This window comes from Microcaecilia unicolor, chromosome 1 (genome assembly GCF_901765095.1).
Source record: "Microcaecilia unicolor chromosome 1, aMicUni1.1, whole genome shotgun sequence".
Taxonomy (NCBI): Eukaryota; Metazoa; Chordata; class Amphibia; order Gymnophiona; family Siphonopidae; genus Microcaecilia; species Microcaecilia unicolor.
The window spans coordinates 231,845,724-231,865,299 of record NC_044031.1 but is presented as its reverse complement, the minus strand read 5'-3'; the positions used below and the strand labels follow the sequence as shown (position 1 = coordinate 231,865,299).

The window sequence follows — 19,576 nt, the reverse complement described above, 5'->3', positions numbered from 1 at the left end:
TCTAAACATATATTGCTCTTGAGATAAATTTTGATGCTTTTTAAGAGTCCTGCCCTTCACATCCCTCTTCAGCTACCTTCTGTTTTTCCAGTCCTCAAGATCTCCATTTTTCTTAAACTCCACCAAGCTTGGACCATATGACCGAGCATTGCCAGCATTGAGGTTTACAATGTCCGGTACCATGTGACTGTATCCCTGTCCTGGCCCTCATGTTCCCTGTCCTAGCTTTAGGATTCCCTGAAGCAGCAGATGAGGTCATACAGGATGTGCTTGGTTGCTACCTGCTGTCTGTGGTGACAGTTGCCTCTGGGGGGGGGGGGGGGGTCATGCACCTGCTTGGGAGGGGGAGTGTGCTGGACAAGCCTCAGTGTGCACCCCATACCTAGACTATTCCCCTGCCCTCTGGCCTGCAGAACACAGAGTAAATGCTGTAAACAAATTTGAAACACAGGGCTTCAGTCATAATGCAGAGGATCCTATAAAGCAGGAGATTAAAGATCTCATGCAGGACCATATGGCCATATCTAAGGATATGAGACAGGAGTTGGAATATATTCACTCTCAGCTGGCATTGTCTCAACAACACATAGAAGATTTTACTTCTCATACAGTGTATCTGGAATCGTGACTCCCACAAGTTCAGTGCAACTCCGCCACCATTGCTAAACTACGGGAAGAGATAGAAGATTTAGCGAATTGCAGTAGGAGAAGTAATATAAGAATCCTTAGTGTTCCAGAAGGGACTAAAGGCTCTGATACCACCACTTTTTTTTAATCCAACTGGCTTCCTAAATTTCTGGATTTAGAATTTTCTCCAGTACAAGAAATAGAAAGAGCTCATCGTACGCCATCTAGAATGCAGCCTGGAGAAAAACATCCTTGTCCCATTGTGGCTAAGCTTTTACGTTATCCCCAGGCTCTACAAATCCTCATGGTGGCTAAAAGTACAGCTTCACTCCTTCATCACGGTCACAAAATCATGATCGTCCGAGATATAGCAGCCACAACAGCAGCAAAGTGCAAATCTTTTCTGTCTATGAGGCAAGATTTTAAAAATCTTGGCACCAAATATGGCCTCTTCTACCTAGTCAAAATGAAAGTTACCAACCGCTTATAACGATCCAGAGTCTCTTCGCTCATGGATTCAAAATATTAAAACGAGCTAATCTGTCTCCTTTATTGTAATCAGTACATAATGGCAGGTTTTATCCTCATCACTTCTTATGTAATTCACATATCTTTTATGTGGTTTACTAAATATTTTGATCTTGGAAGGTAAGCTGACTCCCTATATCTGTTGTAAATGGTGGTTGCTTTTTCTCTGTAGGCTGCCGCGAGTGTGAATCACTGGAAAATTTAATAGCATTGCATATGTCTTCAAGGAGTTTACTACCAGTTATGTATGTTTAACATTTCTTGCTCTTTTCTATATTTGCTTTATCTGTAGTTACACTAATGTTTAATATGATAATGCTCAGAAACAATATTTCTTTCTAGAGCAGATCAGGTGGAGTTTTTTCATTATATCTGAATGGCCACTTTGAAATTTGCATCCTGGAATGTTAATGGTCTAAATAATATCTTCAAATGGCATAAAGTCACTGATTATGCCGTTTCTAAACAACTTGAATCCTGTTTGAGATAATATGGGATAGAAATGTCATAAATAAATAAATAAATAAAAGAGTCACTCTATTAAATTTCCTTTGTGAGTAAATCAGTCTTACTGCAAAATTATTTTGTCTTTGACGATAGGGATGAGAATAATATAAATGTTAGCACATACTTTACATCGGTGTTTCCCAAGATGGTCCTGGAGTACCCCTTGCCTGTCAGAATTTCAGGATATCCACAATGAATATGCATAAGACTGATTTGCATACACTGCCTCCATTGTATGTAAATCTCTTTTATGCATACTCATTGCGGACATCCTGAAAACCTGACTGGAAAGGAGGTACTCCAGGACCGACTTGGGAAACACTGCTGTACATGCATATGTGTTTAATATGAATGTAAATAGCAACTTTGCCCATGCTCTGTCCAAACTGTGCCCCTGAGCACACCTAATTTGCAAATGCACATTGACTCGTACCGTACCACGTGTACTTTTAGGTATAACCTAATTTTTTAAGAGGCCTTTTCTTCATGTGTATCAGCATTGTATGTATGGAAAATGTTTATCAAATTATCTTCTTCATCTCTGTATAAATATTTGGAATCTAAATTTAGGTACTCATTTTTGAAACAGATGGATGTCTCAAAATGGCCCAAAAAACATCCATCTGCCAAAAGCATCCAAAATGCAATTTTCAAAAGGCAGAATTTGGACGTTTTACACTACAGTTCATCCAAATAGCAAGGGGGTGTGTTAGAGGTGTGTTTTGGGCCGAACTAGGACAGGCCCAAAATTCTGACATCTTTCAGGGATAATAAAATGGGAAGAAAAGAAGGATGTTTTTATCTAGACCTGTTTCAACCACGTCCAGGGTACATGGATTGAGCAGCTGACCACTGGAGGGATGAAGGCATGACACCTCCTTCATCTGTCGATGGTTACTGACCCCCTCTCACCCCCCCCCCCCCCCCCCAAGAAGCGGATACCAGGCTGTATGACAGCTTCAGGTATTATGACCATTCCTAATAGAGCATCAAGCAAGTGTTTGGAGTAGCCTAGTGGTCAGTGCAGTGGACTTTGAACAATGGGACCTCAAGTGTAACTCCACTTTAACTCTTATTTCTGTACAAATACATGAGCCCTCCTGGAGCATATACCTACTGTACCTGAATTTATAAGACACATGCAAGCTTGTGTCTTATAAGTTCAGGTGCTGTAGGATTTTTCTGTTCCTGGAGGGCTCACAATAACATATAAATGAGTTAAGGTAGAATTTGTACCTGGGTGTCATTGTTTAATGGCCACAGAGATGTTCCTGCAGAGCAGATGGGCAGCCTATTGGTCACTGCAGTAGTGACCACTAGGCTGCCCATCTGCCCTGCAGGAACATCTCTGTGGCCATTTTGTACAAATGATGCCAACACACATTTTTGTTACTGATTTTTTGACAATCATATTTTAGGTGTTTCATTTTGGATGTTTTCAGTGCAAGAATGTCCTTCTCATGTTTTTTCAAACTGGAAATTCTGATATTTTTTCTGTTCGAAAATGGCTGTGAGTTGGACCTTCATATTGCTCTAACCAGGAAATCCAAGCACTGGGCTTTATATCTATGTAAATAAGGTAAAATATTTAATTGTCTTATTCTCTTCTCCTTTTGTCCCCTTTACCTTCTTCTCTCCCACAAACGTGGAAATATATTGAACAGTGAGGAGGATGAACCAGAAGAGGCATTACGCATAAAAGGGCTGATTGAACGTTTTCGTGCCAACCTTGTGATCACTGGAAGCAAGCCATTTGAAGAAGAGGAATGGACTGAAGTTTCAATTGGTGACCTGAATTTCAAGGTAGGGTCTGACAAAGAGTCTGCAGTAGCCCTGTCTATGAATAGAGATTTGTTGCAAAAGGGAAAATCAATATTTTAATGGTGACAGACTGACAGTGATTTGGGCCCCTGGGCAGAAAGCATCATTACTACTACTACTACTACTACTTAACATTTCTAGAGCGCTACTAGGGTTACGCAGCGCTGTACAAAATAAACCAAGAAGGACGGTCCCTGCTCAAAGGAGCTTACAATCTAAAGAACGCATCATTGCCCCCCCACACACACACACAGAAAGGGTCATTGGGCCCTCGCCCCCATCCCCACCTTTGTTTCCAGGACCACCACCCCCTGCACACTACAGCCCCCCCCCCCGGGCCTACCTTGAAGAGCTCTGGTGGTATAGTAGTCTCTTCAGGGGCAGGAAAGAACCCTACTCTTTCCTGCCAACCGCCACTGCTCTATCTAGCGCTGATGCTTCTTCTTCTTCTTAATGGCTGCCAAGATGTCTTGCTGCAGCCATTTTGAAGATGCAGTGGTGCTGGACAGAGCAGCAGCAGAGGGCAGGAAAGAGTGGGGTTCTTTCCTGCCCCCTAAGAGACCACTTGACCACCAGGGCCCTTCAAAGTAGGCCCAGGGAGGGCACACTGAGGCTCGGGGGCTGTAGTATAGTGATGCAGGAAGGGGAGAAGACAGGCACTGGGCCCCCCCCCCCCAGAGCCTCTGGGCCCTTGGGCACTGCCTGGTTGCCTATATGGTCAGTCCACCCCTGTATAAAACACATCACTTTTAAGTCTGTGACATGTAGAAATATGAAATAATATACACTGGGGTATATCTCCCTGAGGCAGGTAAAAATATCCTTGCTTCACCTCAAATATGTCTTTTCTATGATGAGAAAAAGTTGCCACAGGCTGAGTATCGTCTGATATTCATCTATGTATATGACTCAAATTTTGAAGAGTTGTAGATATACCAGTGGTGTGCCATAAGGTTCTGTCCTGGGTTCATTTCTTTTCAACATTTTCTTTCATGATATTGTAGAATGGCAAAAGCTTTACATTTTTTACAGATGATATAAAAATCTGCAAGAGGGTACATACCCCAGAAGATGCAGGAAACATGAGAAGGGATCTAGCAATGCCTGAGGAATGGTGTAAAGATTGGTGGCTAAAATTTTATCATAAAATCACTGTCATGAATTTAAGTTGCAAAACCCCAAGAGGACAGTACACTTTGGGGGTGGAGTTTTTCTGTGTAGAACAAGATCAGAATCTGGGAATGAGCACATAGACAGCCAAACAGGTATATAAGGCAACAGCAAAAGCCCCATCAGCTCACTTCAAACTTCACTGGTGTGTATCCTAAAAGTTGTGAGCATTTCCAAATGCTTTCTGTTTTGTCTGTTAAGAAATGTCTTATCCTTCAAGCATGCAGCTCTTCCCCCATCTACTTTCCCCTTTCTGTCCTGAGCCTGGGAATAGAGACAGAATAGCAAAAAAAAAAAACCAGAAAGACAGAGGAGGCCATCCCAGAGGTCTCTAGGTGCGTCCCTTGGCCACTGGGCCTTTCTTGAAGAACACTGATCTAAGTACATGGACATGTGATTTTTATATTTCACATTACATACAGTATGTACACATATCTCTATATGCTATAGATAGAATCTAGAAAATGGAATTGATATGCAGGGCTGGAGTGAGGTATTTACATTCAGTGTAGCCGCAAAAGGGCACTAGTGAAGCAGGGTTACCAAAATTGCACCTGTCTATTGCCTCCGCGCTCATCCTAGAGCCCATGATTTTATGTCCCCGAATGCTGTTTGTTTTTCTAAGCTGCCTAACACAGTGTGTCTCCCATATGTGCACGCCAGGGGAATAGCCAGACACCCAATTTTGGGTGGGCCTGGGCCCAAGATGGGTCGGCAAAAGAACCTCACCCTGTGCCACAGGTGATTTGGTCTCTCCTTCTCTCGCCTGCATGCCATATGGTCTCTCAAACATCCCCCCTCTCCCGTATACCTTTTAAATAGCAGATTTTCACCAGCAGCAACTAATACACACTGCTCATGTTGGCCCCACACCCTTCCCTCTGATGCAACTTTCTGTTTCCGCCTAGGCAGAAATACATCAGAGGGAAGGCTGTGGGGCCGGTGCAAGCAGTATGTATGTCACTGCTCACTGCAGGCGAAAAACTGCTACTTACAAGGTATGCAGGAGGGACACTTGTTGGGAGTTTTTGGCTGGTGGGGCTTGGGGATCCCTCCCAGCCACTTCATAGGTATGCTGCTACTGGGTGGGCCTGAACCCAAAGTGGGTGGGCCTGGGCCCACCCAAGCCCACCCTTGGCTATGCCACTGGTGCACGCTGATTCAACTCTTTCTAAGCTTGAGCCACATGATGCAGGAAGTGTAGGCTGCTCTTATGTTTTCAAGTCTTAGAGAGAGAGAGAGAGAGACTGGAGGGGAACCAGGCCAAGGTGATAGGTAAAGAGACAATTGTCTTTTTGCTTTAATTCTGAAGGGGGCTGTCACATTTAAGAAGGGAGACTGCTGACTTCTGCCAGTGATTTGCCAAGACATCTTAAGGGACAGATTTACTAGTTTCTTTGCCCACAGACACAGAATAGGGAAAGATCCTAAGTAAATCAGTTTCTGAAAGAGCTACTGCTGATCCCCCCCCCCCTCGCAGTAATGTTTTTAAGTTATTTAACGTATTATCTACAAAGGATTCTGTAGTTCTCACATACTTTGAAATATACTATAACCTCGGATGAAAGGGAGTGGCCAATATGGCGGCTTAGCATTCAGCTGTGCAGACTATGTGTTTGAATTGCTGGAGGTTCCCTTGTTTCTGCTATTCTAATTATGCATCTTATAAAACGAAAAGCATTGTGAAAAGCTTACCTTCACCAACGTCTCCAATCCATCAGTCGATAAACCACTATGCCATCCGAACCCCATAGGTTTTATCTGGAGGAAGCCCTGTTTGGCATTGGAAGAGAGCTCCTCCAGCTCCTTGGTGCAGGACGCAACATTGTCCCCCCCCCCCCCCCCCCCCCCACAAGTATTCAACCCTCCACTGTGCTCTGCACAGACATCACTGATCAAGGGCCTGGAGGTGAGGGAAGCTTCCCCATAGAAAGGCCTGCAGATAACAAAAGCTTTGATGGTTCTGCTGATGTCTCACCAGTGGTGACTCTGAAGATACTTTGGAGAACCATTAATAAGCTGAATGCAACAGTTTCCAAATCTACCCAGGAGACGTCTCGACTTGCAAGTAAAATGGAGTTTCTTTCACAGCCATTTGAAAGTTTTAAATTGGAATCTTCAGAACAAGCACAGCAATTTCAATCTGAGATTAAAACTATTAAAGATGCTATTGTCACTGTAGTGAAGGATAATGTGATTATACATCGTAGGTTGGAGCAGATAGAAAATTTCAACAGGCGCTCAAATTTAAGGATATGAAATTTTCCTAAGGCCACTAGAGTGACCTCATTAGATCTTTTCAAAAAGTATTTAATGGACATTTTAAAGTATTCCTCTCAAATGTTGCCTCCTTTGAATAAGATCTATTATTTGCCATCTGAGGTCACTCCTCTGGTTAAGGTTTCAGAGAAAGATAAAATTCAACCCCAGGGTGGAGATAACAATGATGATATTAGAAATAATCTGCAATTTTGGAAAATTCTTTATCAGATGTTACAACTAGAGCCACACTGTTGGTGTCCTTTGTCTATTTAAATGCTGTTTTGAGACTTTATTTTAAGAATGCCCAACCGCTGTTTTGTGGTCAAAGACTGTGGATATATCTAGATGTGACTAGATCCACAAGACCAGAGAAAGGAGTTCCTGCTCATGAGAGAAGAGACTAGATCCCTGGAGGCCTCATTTTTGTTGGCATTTCCTTGTAAATGTATGGTCCGGTATCTACAAGGTGTAAAGTATGTCCTACACAGTTAAGATCATTTATGGACTTGAAAAAGTTATCCAGAGACAAGATGAGCAATAAATTGAGTTGAGTTAAATAGACTCTGGATTAAGGGCCTCTTTTACTAAACCGTGTTAGCAATTCCCAGCACAGCAAATGAGAGAAAGGCCACAGGAATTGAAGAGGCTTTCTCTCATTTGCCGCACAAGAATTGCTAGCGCGATTTAGTAAAAGAGGCCTTAAGTTAGGTCAGGCCTTTATTATGTAGTAATAATTTTTTCCTTTTTTTTTAATCTCTCTATCTTTAGGATCTCTCCCCCATTTATTGTGGTCTAAGAAAGGATATCTACGATTTGGTTAAACAAATCCTTGTTTCTTCTTGATTTTTCTTGTTTATTATAATCTTGATGCTAGTATCCTGTATTTCTTTCAACAAGTGAGATATGCTTGTCAATTAATGTTGCAAATTATAAATAAAGAATGTTTAAAAGTAAAGAAATATACTATAACCTACTTCAAATGGTCAGCAATACTGTATGTTTGGCTTCAGTATTTCTTAAACCTGTCCTCAAGGACCACCAGCCAGTCAGGGTTTCAAGATATCCCTAATAAATATGTATACACTTATCAAGTTATCAGTCTGGGTTCACATTGTAAAGTAAAATGATGAACTATACATAATTTCAACAATGCACATCACTTTTTTTTTTTTTTTATTCTTTTATTTATCAGTTTCAATTTTATCACAAGCATTTAAATCTTGAATAGGTAAAGTAGTACATATTAATAATATAAGCATAATATACTAAAGCAAAAATTATATCACTTGTATTAGACCACCATAAGATGGGGGGTTAAGCAGTTACTCAGGAGATGAGATTCAAATTAAGAAAAAAAAAAAAACAATACAACAAATAGAAAGGCTTAGCCAAATTGAAACCAGTTTTTACATTATGTCTCTTTAAATCTATTACTTAAGGCAAATTATACCTGTTGGTTACAACATGTATTAAATTATCTTTTTCTGAGCTACAAACTGTTTTAAATGTTCAGGATTTAAGAAAACGTATTTAACCCCAAGATATTTGATGTTGCATTTACATGGGTAGTTCAGGTTGAAGGAGGCTCCTAGAGCCAATGTTGCAGGTCGAAGTGCCAAAAACTCTTTTCTCCTGGCTTGCGTCTGTTTTGTGACATCTGGAAATACCCAAATTTTGCTCCCATAAAATGGAGTTTGTAAGTTTCTCAACGCAATTTTTCTAACATTTTCCAAATCCTGATGAAAAATAAATGATACCAGAAGAGTTTGGCGTTCAGTTAACTCTGTCAAGGAAGATTCCAATAGTTCTGATACGTTAAGTTCTTTTCCCTCCTGTTGAATATCACATTCTTTTTCCTTAATTTTTTTCATTGGAAGATAATATATTTTATTCAGCGGAGGTATATTATCTTCTGAGAATTTCAAGTTTTCTATTAGAAATCTTTTGAAAATTTCATGCGGTGGGAATGCACATCACTTTTTATCTATTAAGTAAACTTTTATTAATCATACAAATGCATTAAAATTACCCTACACACATACCATACCGCAAACATTTGTGTGTGCCTTTATCCCTTCCACAGTCAGTAATACATCTTGTCATTTATGTCTCAAAACCGTTTAACTTTGCATGCAATCCACCGTACTGATGACCTAAATTGGAGACCTCCGTCTTTAGTTTGTACTTAGCATTCATTCATACCATGTATTTGTTCAGACCAGAATCAGCTAACACCGTTAACAGTTATATAGATGCCACATTGAGCCTGCAAAAAGGTGGGAAAATGTGGGATACAAATGTAACAAATAATAATAATAATGAGTTCACTGCTTCTCTATATATCCCTTGTAATCCATTCAATATCCGGTTTGCTGTGTTTCGGTGTAGGGACACCTGCTTCAGGAGTCTAGTGATGTTCATTGTACAAGGGTAGTTGACATTTCCAAGACAACGTACAAATTTAATGAGTAAAGTAGATACCAAAGTCAGTAGATGTGCAAATGGCTTCTGTCAGCAAAAACACCAAAAGAAAAAAAACCACCAAGAGAAAAAAAATAATAATAAAGATCATCTTTTTGAACTAATGTCTCCCTTGGTCCTTTGGAAGAGCCCTTCTACCCTACTCCTTGGACTCTTTCTTAGTAAAAGGGCCCCACCATGACTGAATCATTTGAATAAAGCCAAATTTATGGAGTACTCAGAATAAATACAGCCATTGTACTCTATGAAAGGCTCTCTCCTCATCAGGGAGAGGGCAAGTAGTTTATCTGGGTGATTCTGAGCTAGAGAAAGGATATTATAAAATAATCTGGAATGCATGATTAGACATAAAACCACATTGATCAGAGTGTATCAATGACGGTAATACTTTATCTAATCTAGTAGCTATTACCGTAGCATAAATTTTACTATCAAGATATATTAGAGAAAAGGGTCTTTAGTTAGTGACAAATGATGGGTCCTTACCAGGTTTTAGTGAGACAATAATTTGTTCTTCCATGAAGGATAAGTACATAAGTAATGCCATACTGGGAAAAGACCAAGGGTCCATCGAGCCCAGCATCTTGGCCACGACAGTGGATCCTGTTATAAAATGGTTTTCATTAATATGAGAGTAAAACATTTTAAGTATAGGTGATAGTTCTTTAGTGAACATTTTGTAGTATTCTGTGGATAATCCATCGGGGTCAGGGCTTTGTTTTGGGGAAGTGATGTAATCATCACTTAGACTTCTTCTAATGCTATAGGTCAGGCCTTGACAGATTCTTTTTCAATTTAGGAGCCAGCACAAAAACTTGGGCGCCAGAGTCCAAGACATCTCATTCCTTCTCCAACCCCGCAATGCCCTGATCCAAGCTCAACAGCAGGAGGGGCCATCCTCTCAGAGGTTTGCTGCAACTCCTTTGGGGCCTAATTCACTAAGACTATTTTCCCATTCTTTCCAAGAGAAATGAAAACGTATTAAATTAGGCTCTTAATGCACCGCTGCACTGTTATGCCAGAAGTCAGCTGTCCCTCTTTTTCAAGTGCACTGTCAGCAGCATGCCAGGGTCCCCTGAACAGCTGTGCCAGAGATGATATACTTCTTTGATTCAGTTAGCATTTATTGCACAAGGTTTTCACCAGTTCCTCTCCCTCACCCCTCCTCCCCGGTCACTCCTCTCTCTCATCCCATTCTTTTATCCATCCCACCCTGTCCATGCTGGGTCTCCTCCTCCCCTCAATTCTCAGCCCTCCTGTTTATTCCTCTCATTTCCCCTGTCCTTGTCAGTACAGTCCCACAGTCTCATGTTTCTTAGTCCCGCCCTCCCCCTTTCTAAGTAGGCAGGTTAGTTCTCTTTTCATGTATTTGCATTGTGATTTCTTTTTCTTCTTCTTCTTCTTTTTTTTCTTTGCTTTTACATTTTCCAGCTTATTTGTTCCCTAGCTTCACTCCTTTTATGCTCAATTTTTCCATTTCTCATGCTAACGATTTTCTTTTCTCTTTATGTTCTCTCTTTCTTTTTTCCTCTTCCTTTTTTCTCCCTTGCTTTTTTCTTTCTCACTCCTTTTTGAAGAATATCTCCTCCCCTTTGCTGGCCCAAAGCACCAGGGCAAGGAGTTTTTCTACACCAGCCCATCACCTTCCCTTAATTTGCTTCACCAGTCTGCTGTTATGGATCTCCATGGTGCAGCACTGCCCAGCCTACAGCAACGTAATAAAACAGGGGTGACATGATACAGACGTTGAAATATTTGAAAGGTATTAATCCACAAACAAGCCTTTTCTGGAGACTGGAAGGTGGTAGAACTAGAGGACATGAATTGAGGCTGAAGGGGGGCAGACTCAGGAGTAATATCAGGAAGCATTTTCTCAGGGAAAGGGTGGTGGATACATGGAATTCTCTCCCACAGGGGGTGGTGGAGATGAAAACGATAATGGAATTCAAACACGTGTGGGATAACCACAAAGGAATCCTGTTTAGAAGGAATGGATCCACGGAATCTTTGCGAAGATTGGGTGGCAACACCGGTAATTGGGAAGCAAAACCAGTGCTGGGCAGACTTCTACGGTCTACGCCCTGATCGTAACTGAATAGATATGGAAAGTTCAAGAACAGTGCTGGGCAGACTTATGGTCTGTGCCCTGAGAAAGGCAAAGACAAATCAAACTCAGGTATACATATAAAGTATCACATACCATGTAAAATGAGTTTATCTTGTTGGGCAGACTGGATGGACCATTCAGGTCTTCATCTGCCTTCATTTACTATGTTACTATAGGGTTCAAGGCCCTGCTGCATTTCCACCCCTTCCTTCAGCATGAACTTCCTTCATTAGTAACGGGAAGTCTATGTTAAAAGGGCAGAAACTTAGCAAGGACTTGAGCCCTGCAGCAGCTCAGAGGCCTCCTGTTTTGTTTTGTTTTCTTCCTGTTCAGCAGCAGCACATCCCATGCTTCCCAGTCCTAGTACTCTCAGCAGTATTCTGCCCCAGTCCTAATGCCCTCCTGCTTCAGCTTTGCAGACTCCATGCAGGTCTTCCTTTGCAGCACAATGCAGCTGAAGTTCACATTGCATTATGTATGTATTCTGATGCTGGCCACGTGGTTTTAAATCTCACAAGACTTGAGACAGTGAAAGATTTGGTCTGCGCCAACCAACATCAAAAGCTCCTGCAGCACATGATGTGAACTTCAGCTGAGTTGTGCTATTTAAAAGAAGACCTGTTTGGTGGTTTGTTTGTGGATTAATACCTTTCAAATATTTCAATGTCTGTATCATGTCACCCCTGTTTTGTTACTTTGCTGTAGTGGTGATGTAAATAAAAAAACTTCACAAGTACACAAAATTCCTGGCACAAAGATATAATTTTTCTTTCCCTGCCAGTATCCAGTACTGTTTGCAATTGCTACTTATGCAGCATATATTCACGTATTGTGCATTATATGGATTAGACAGTCTGCTGTCAATTTCCACGCCATTGAAGCCAATGCATTTTTCCAATATTTATACCATTGTCACTGCCTACAGATATATCAAGCGTTTGGTAAAGACTCTGAATGAAGGCCTAGCAGTCGAAACGCAATTCGTATTGAGTCCTTTTTACCACCCAATAAAGATTTTATACTACTCTGCTTGTTTTGGGACTTTTTGCTTGTCACCTTTGCTGTTGTTTTCTTTATAATTTTTAGGCGCCATGGCGAGCTGGCGCCAAGTGTTTGTCGAGCCCTGCTATAGGTAATTTCCAATTTGTCAAATTCTAATTTTGTCAGTTGAGGAAGTATAAGTTTTGATAGAAAGTCATCTATATCATTTGGAGAAACTTTTAATTCTGAGGAATAAAGTGTGTGATAAAACGTTTGAAACAGTTGGAGGATGCCTGTATCTGATGTGACTATGGAGTTGGAATCTACATTTTTAAGAGATATAAATTTAGTCTTTTCCCCTTTAAGTTAATTAGCTAATAACCTTCCTAGAGAGATCAGTTGGTGATTAGTAAGTTTACTGTGAATGTCATTATTCCAATCTTAATTTACAAAGAGTTTGAAAGATAGAATATTTAGGAGATTTAGCATATAACAATTCTAATTGTCTGATATATGTTTCTAATTTAAGTTTTTTTCTTCTCTTTTTGCCACTTAAACGTATAACTGTTATTCCTCTTTACCAATGAGGGTAATTCTACAAGGGAACGAAAGCGCCTATCTAAATCTTACTGTATAAACAAAAGTAGGTCCTGGTTTTCTTTATAGAATACTAGCATAGTGACCTGAAAATGCACCTTTATTTAAGGCACGAACACTCATACCAGTAATAGAGCTGGATTAAATTCTCACACCTAGATCGCAAAAAATCACACAATGGATTATAAGATTCTATAAATTATGTGTGAAATTATACAGCCTTCCCATGCTGTAGCCCAGTGTTTCCCAAGTGCTTGAGTGCTCATTGCCAGTCAGGTTTTCAGGATATTCACAATGAATATACATGAACTTGATTTGTGTACACTGCCTTGATTATATGCAAATCTTTTTCATGCATATTTATTGGGGATATCCTGAAAATCTGACTGGCAAGGGGTACTCCAGGACCAGACTTTGGAAACATTGTTGTAGTCAAACTCCACCCCTCCAAACACCCACCCATAAAGTACACGTCATCACATACTTACTGCACATTGTATAATTGCAAACTGCCCATTTATGCACATATATAATAACATAAGAATAGCCATACTGAGTCAGACTAATGGTCCACCTAGCCCGTACCCTGCTTCTAACAGTGGCCAACCTAGGTCACAAGTACCTGGCAGAAACCCAATTAGTAGCAACATTCTGTGTTACCAATCCTGGGGCAAGCAGTGGCATCCCCTATGTCCATCTCAATAATAGACTATGAACTTTTCCTCCAAGAATTGTCCAAACCTTCTTTAAACCCAGAAACGCTAACAGCTGTTACCTCATAATCCGGCAGCAACTTCCAGAGCTTAACTATTCTTTGAGTGAAAAAATAATTTCTTCCTATTTGTTTTAAAAGTATTTAGATGTAATTTCACTGAGTGTCCCCTGGGCTTTGTATTTTTTGAAAGAGTGAAAAATTGATTCAATTGTACCCATTCTACACCACTCAGGATTTTATAGACCTCAATTATATCCCCCCTTAGCCATCTCTTTTCCAAGCTGAAGAGCCCTAACCTCTTCAGCCTTTCCTCATATGGGAGGAGTTCCATCCCCTTTACCATTTTGGTCGCTCTTCTTTGAACCTTTTCTAATTCTGCTATATCATTTTTGAGATAAGGTGACCAGAATTGAACACAATGCTTAAGGTGAGGTCACACCATGGAGCAAAACAGAGGCATTATAGTATTCTTGGTCTTATTTTCCATCCCTTTCCTAATAATTCCTAGCATCCTGTTTGTTTTTGTGGCCACCGGCACACAATGGGCAGAAGATTTCAGCATATTGTCTACAATGGCACCTAGATCTTTTTCTTGAGTGCTGACTCTTAAGGTGGACCTTAACATTAGGTAACTATGATTTGGATTATTCTTCCCAATATGCACCACTTTGCATTTGTCCATATTAAATTTCATCTGCCATTTGGATGCCCAGTCTTCCAGTTTCATAATGTCTTCCTGCAATTTTTCACAGTCCACACGTGTTTTGACAACTTGTGTCATCTGCAAATTTAATCACCTCACTCATTACATAGTAACATAGTAGATGACGGCAGAAAAAGACCTGCATGGTCCAGCCAGTCTGCCCAACAAGATAAACTCATATGTGTATACCTTACCTTGATTTGTACCTGCCTTTTTCAGGGTACAGACCGTACAAGTCTGCCCAGCAGTATTTCCCGCCTCCCAACCACCAGTTCCGCCTCCCACCTCCTGCTCTGGCACAGACCGTATAAGTCTGCCCTCCACTATCCTCGCCTCCCAACTACCAACCTCTCTTCCTCCACCTGCTCCGACACCCAATTTCGGCTAAGCTTCTGATGTCCAGATCATTTATAAATATGTTATAAAGATCTCTGTGGCACTCCACTATTCACCCTCCTCCATTGAGAGAAATGGCTATTTAACCTTACTCTCTGTTTTCTATCCAATAACCAATTCTTAATCCACAGAAGGATATTGCCTCCTATCCCATGACATTTAAGTATGCATGTTCATATTCACACATAAATGATTAGAATACTGGCACATAATTGGTTCCTGCCACCTAAAACTAGGCGGCTCCTTATAGTGTTACCTCAAATTGGTTTCATAAAGCATGAAAAGGATTCATTTGCCTGTCTGCTAACTTCTGCTCTACGTTGCACATCCAGGTCATGAAGAAATGCACCAGGTGCCAGATTATTTGTATCAATCAAAAAACTGGAGAACGGAGCAACCAACTTCTACAGGCCCTGAGCACTTACAAAGGTGGAAAGGTCAGTGTTTGAGTTTTTGAAGATCTAAATTTTCAGACCCAGAGATAATAGAGGGCAATGAACTGCCTCATTCTCTGTGGTGGGATATTGCACCAGAAGCTGTCTATGATGACCTACAGAACACATGCAATCCATCTGAAATTTAGTAACATTTCCTGGCACAGCAAGGGCTGCATTTGTTTGCCTGAGGAAAGCAAAGTGGCTCCAGATATCAGATAGTACATGACTGTGCTCAGCTTAACAGTATCAGTTTGCTTCATTTCCCAGTGAGAGAAACAGAAAACCAAGATAACTTTTTTTTAAATAGAGCTGTTCGATGATTGGAATTTTTAATCACATTTAATCTCATGATTCAAAAATAATCTTGCGTTAACTGTACCCAGTGGTGTGCTGGAGGGGGCTCTCCCAGGCTCGCGAGAGAAGTTTGTTAAGTTTTTAAGAATTTTGGGAGCCGGTTGTTAAAGTAGGCCTCCCCATGGCTACTTTAACAACGGACTCCCAAAATGTGGGCTTGGGCCCCATCCTGAATTCTCTTTTACTTTGCTGGCAGTGATGCTGGCCCCACCAGTCAAGTAAGTAGATTGCTGCTGCTCCCTGCTCCTTGTTTCTGACTCTGAGCATCAGGCTGGGGCTTTTCATGCAAGCGCAAGAAGGTTCCATCATGCTGCTCAGAGCCAGAAACAAGCAGCAGAGAATGGTGGCAGTCCATTTATTGGCTGGTGGGCTCGGCCATAGGCGTAGACTGGGGGGGGGGCGAGGGGGGGCAATGCCCCCCCAAACGACGACGAGGCGCCGCCACGCCATTAGTTTAAAAAAAAAAACAACACATGCAGGCACGCGCTCCTCTCCATCCGCTTGGCTTCCCTGCCCTCTCTGTCTGCGTCCCGCCTTCCTCTGATGTCAGAGGAAGGCGGGACGCAGACAGAGAGGGCAGGGAAGCCAAGTGGACGGAGAGGAGCGTGTCCGTCTACCCCTCTCTCTTCCTCCCTCCCTCCGGCGCAGGCAGCAGTCTTTTTCAGCGTTCCTGGCAGCGGTAGCGATGTACACGCTGCCTTCGGCTCTGCCCCAAAGCCTTCTCTTCAAGTTCCTGTTCCTGCATAGGTGGGAACAGGAACTTGAAGAGAAGGCTTCCGGGGCAGACCGAAGGCAGCGTGTACATCGCTACCACTGCCAGGAATGCTGAAAAAGCTGAAGACTGTTGCCTGCACCGGAGGGAGGGAGGAAGAGAGGGGGTAAACGGAGTCACCATCTTGGACCTCGCGGGGGGGGGGAGCAGAGGGAAGATGGATGGTACTGGGAGGGGTGGGGAGCAGAGGGAAGGAGCAAGAGATGGATGGGACTGGGAGGGGTGGGGAGCAGAGGGATGGACCAGGAGATGGATGGGATTGGGAGAGGTCAGGCACAGCAGAGGGAAGGAGCAGAAGATGGATGGGACAGAGGGATGGTGAGCAGAGGGAAGGAACAGAAGATGGATGGGACTGGGAGAGGTGGGGAGCAGAGGGAAGGAGCAAGAGATGGTTGGGACTGGGAGGGGTGGGGAGCAGAGGGAAGGAGCAAGAGATGGATGGGACTGGGAGGGGTGGGGATCAGAGGGATGGACCAGGAGATGGATGGGATTGGAAGAGGTCAGGCAGAGCAGAGGGAAGGAGCAGAAGATGGATGGGACGGAGGGATGGTGAGCAGAGGGAAGGAACAGAAGATGGATGGGACTGGGAGGGATGGGGAGCAGAGGGAAGGAGCAAGAGATGGATGGGACTGGGAGGGTGGGGAGCAGAGGGAAGCCTACTGGAAAGAAGACACTGCATAAAACAGAAGACACTGGGACCAAAGCGAATAGAAAAACTAAATGATCAGACAACAAAGGTAGATAAAAGTATTTTATTCATAATTTATTAATTGAAATGTGTCAGCTTTTTGAAATGTGCATCTGTGATATTTTGCCTGTAAATTTCAATTCCTTCCTTCATATTAGCATATTCATTTGCATATGTATATATGCAAATGATATGCTAATATGCTCCACCCATTCTTTGCCCCCCCCCCCCCCCAAATGAAACAGTCAAACTACGCCCATGGGCTCGGCAAAGGTATGCCTAGCGTGCCCGCACAAGGGAGGGAGAGAGAGGCATGTATTCCCCCCCCCCCCCCCCCTCAAAAAAAAAAAAAATTTCAGGGCCGGCTATGCCCGGAGAGAGAGCCTGTTGTTAAAAATTTACCAGCACACCCCTGACTGTACCTCCAACCTTTCGTTGCCCCCACATTGTGATCCGGCATCTCTCTCTCCCTCTCTCTCCCTCTCTCCCTCTCTCCCTCTCTCTCTCTCTCTCTCTCTCTCTCTCTCTCTCTCTCTCTCTCCCTTCCCTCCTCCTCCTCTGGCCATTTTCTAAACTTGCCTGGATAGTGAGCAACAGAAGCAGGCTTTCTCTGCTGGCCATGTCCTGCTCTCATGAAAACAGAAAGTTGGATCAGAGGAAATGGGCCACAGATCTAGAAAGGCTCTCAGGGCTAGCAGAGGAGGCCTGTTTGCCTTGCATGCACTGCCCACAGAGAAAAGAGAGAGAGAGAGAACTGTTGGACCGCCGTGGGGGGAGGGAGATTGGAGGTACAGCACTAACGGTAATGTAAAATGATTATTCTGATCAGTTATCTCATATTATCAGTTTACAGTGAGGGTGTTGGTTTGGGTGTCATTTTATTTATGAGGAATTTTTTTTTCCATGAGAATGGCCTTTGGAGTCTCCTATGTGAGGTCACATCTGTGATTCTGAAGATATATTTTGTCCTGTGTTTCAGACAACGTTTGGCATGTACCTGATGAACCATCCCTTATGCTCATCCTTTCCAGCGGTACTTTCAGTGGGAACTCAAGTATCTCCTGTATGAAAAGAGAACACTGGGAATCAAAATGCAGCATTCCCTGAGGAGTAGAAGATACACTGGAAGTCCTTACCTGAAACCTTTCCAAAAGAAAGCTGACTTGCTTTCAGAAATAATCATTAAGATAATGGCAACCTGTCACCCATCTGAGGAGTCAATTTATCATATTACAATAATAATGCAGAGGTGGACAACTTCGGTCTTCAAGGGCCGCAACCCAGTTGGATTTTCAGGATTACCCCAATAAATATACATGAGATCTATTTGCATACAATGGAGACAGTGCATGCATTTATATCTCATGCATATTCTTAGAAGAAATTCTGAAAACATAACTGGGTTGCAGCCAGTGGTGTGCTGGAGCAGGCTCTCATGGGCTTGCAAAGTCAGGGGAGGGAGTGCTGTCGCTATCGGGGTGCTATGCTGTATTAAGAGAAGATTGCAGGGTTTGGAAGATCACTAGGGTTTACAATTTAACCCCTCAGAGAAATGATTGCTGCAATTGCGGGCATGTTTTTTTGTCTACCTTTAAGATGATCTCAGGGAGTGAAAGTTATCTACATCTCTGAAAGTGTAGATAGCATTCCTGAAATAAAGTAGCTTACGAACATTAGCAAGAGTTGTGTTGCATATTTGCATAATAATAAACAGCTTTAAATGTATTTGCATGTGACACAGCTTTTTACTAAAGCTTAGCGTGCAACTAAATGCTAAGAAACCCATTTTATACCTATGGGCTTCTTAGTATACAGTGCACATTAATTCCGTTAGCACATGCTAAGCTTTATATAACATGGTCGTGATTTGTTTTGCATTAACAGATACATTAGTACCAATTAGCATGTGTTAACTGGCCAATAAACTGCATTAAATGCAGTTTAGTAAATAGATTCCTTTTTTGGTAAAAATGCACCATCAATCTCAATGTATTGCAATTTGATAAACTGACTCTTCAATTGAAAAAGTACCTCATGAAAGACTCCTGAGTAAATTAGAAAGTCATGGGTTAGGAGGTAATGTCGTATTGTGGATTAAAGAACTGGTTAAAAAATAGAAAACAGAGAGTAGGATTAAATGGTCTGTATTCTCAATAGACAAGAGTAGATACTGGGATTCCCCAGGGGTATGTGCTGGGATTGCTGCTTTTTAACATATTTATAAATGATCTAGAGATGGGAATAACTAGTGAGGTAATTAAATTTGCTGATGACACAAAATTATTCAAAGTTGTTAAATCGTAAGAGGATTGTGAAAAAACTGCAAGAGGACCTTACGAGACTAGGAGACTGGGAATCCAAATAGCAGATGATGTTTAATGTGTCAAGTGCAAAGTGATGCATATGCGAAAGAGGAATCCAAACTATAGC

General features: G+C 42.0%; 1 protein-coding gene across 1 annotated transcript in view; it reads left to right on the top strand.

Moving 5' to 3' along the window:
- The window catches only part of MOCOS (molybdenum cofactor sulfurase), a 482,379-nt gene extending 463,139 nt beyond the window's left edge, over window positions 1-19,240 (top strand). Inside the window, exons 13-15 of the mRNA XM_030204697.1 lie at window positions 3,327-3,465; window positions 15,228-15,332; window positions 18,126-19,240. Of these exons, the coding sequence (XP_030060557.1) occupies window positions 3,327-3,465; window positions 15,228-15,332; window positions 18,126-18,215 (334 nt within the window). The 3' untranslated portion in view covers window positions 18,216-19,240. The remainder of the gene's footprint in view (window positions 1-3,326; window positions 3,466-15,227; window positions 15,333-18,125) is intronic.
- Window positions 19,241-19,576: the final 336 nt, after the last annotated feature.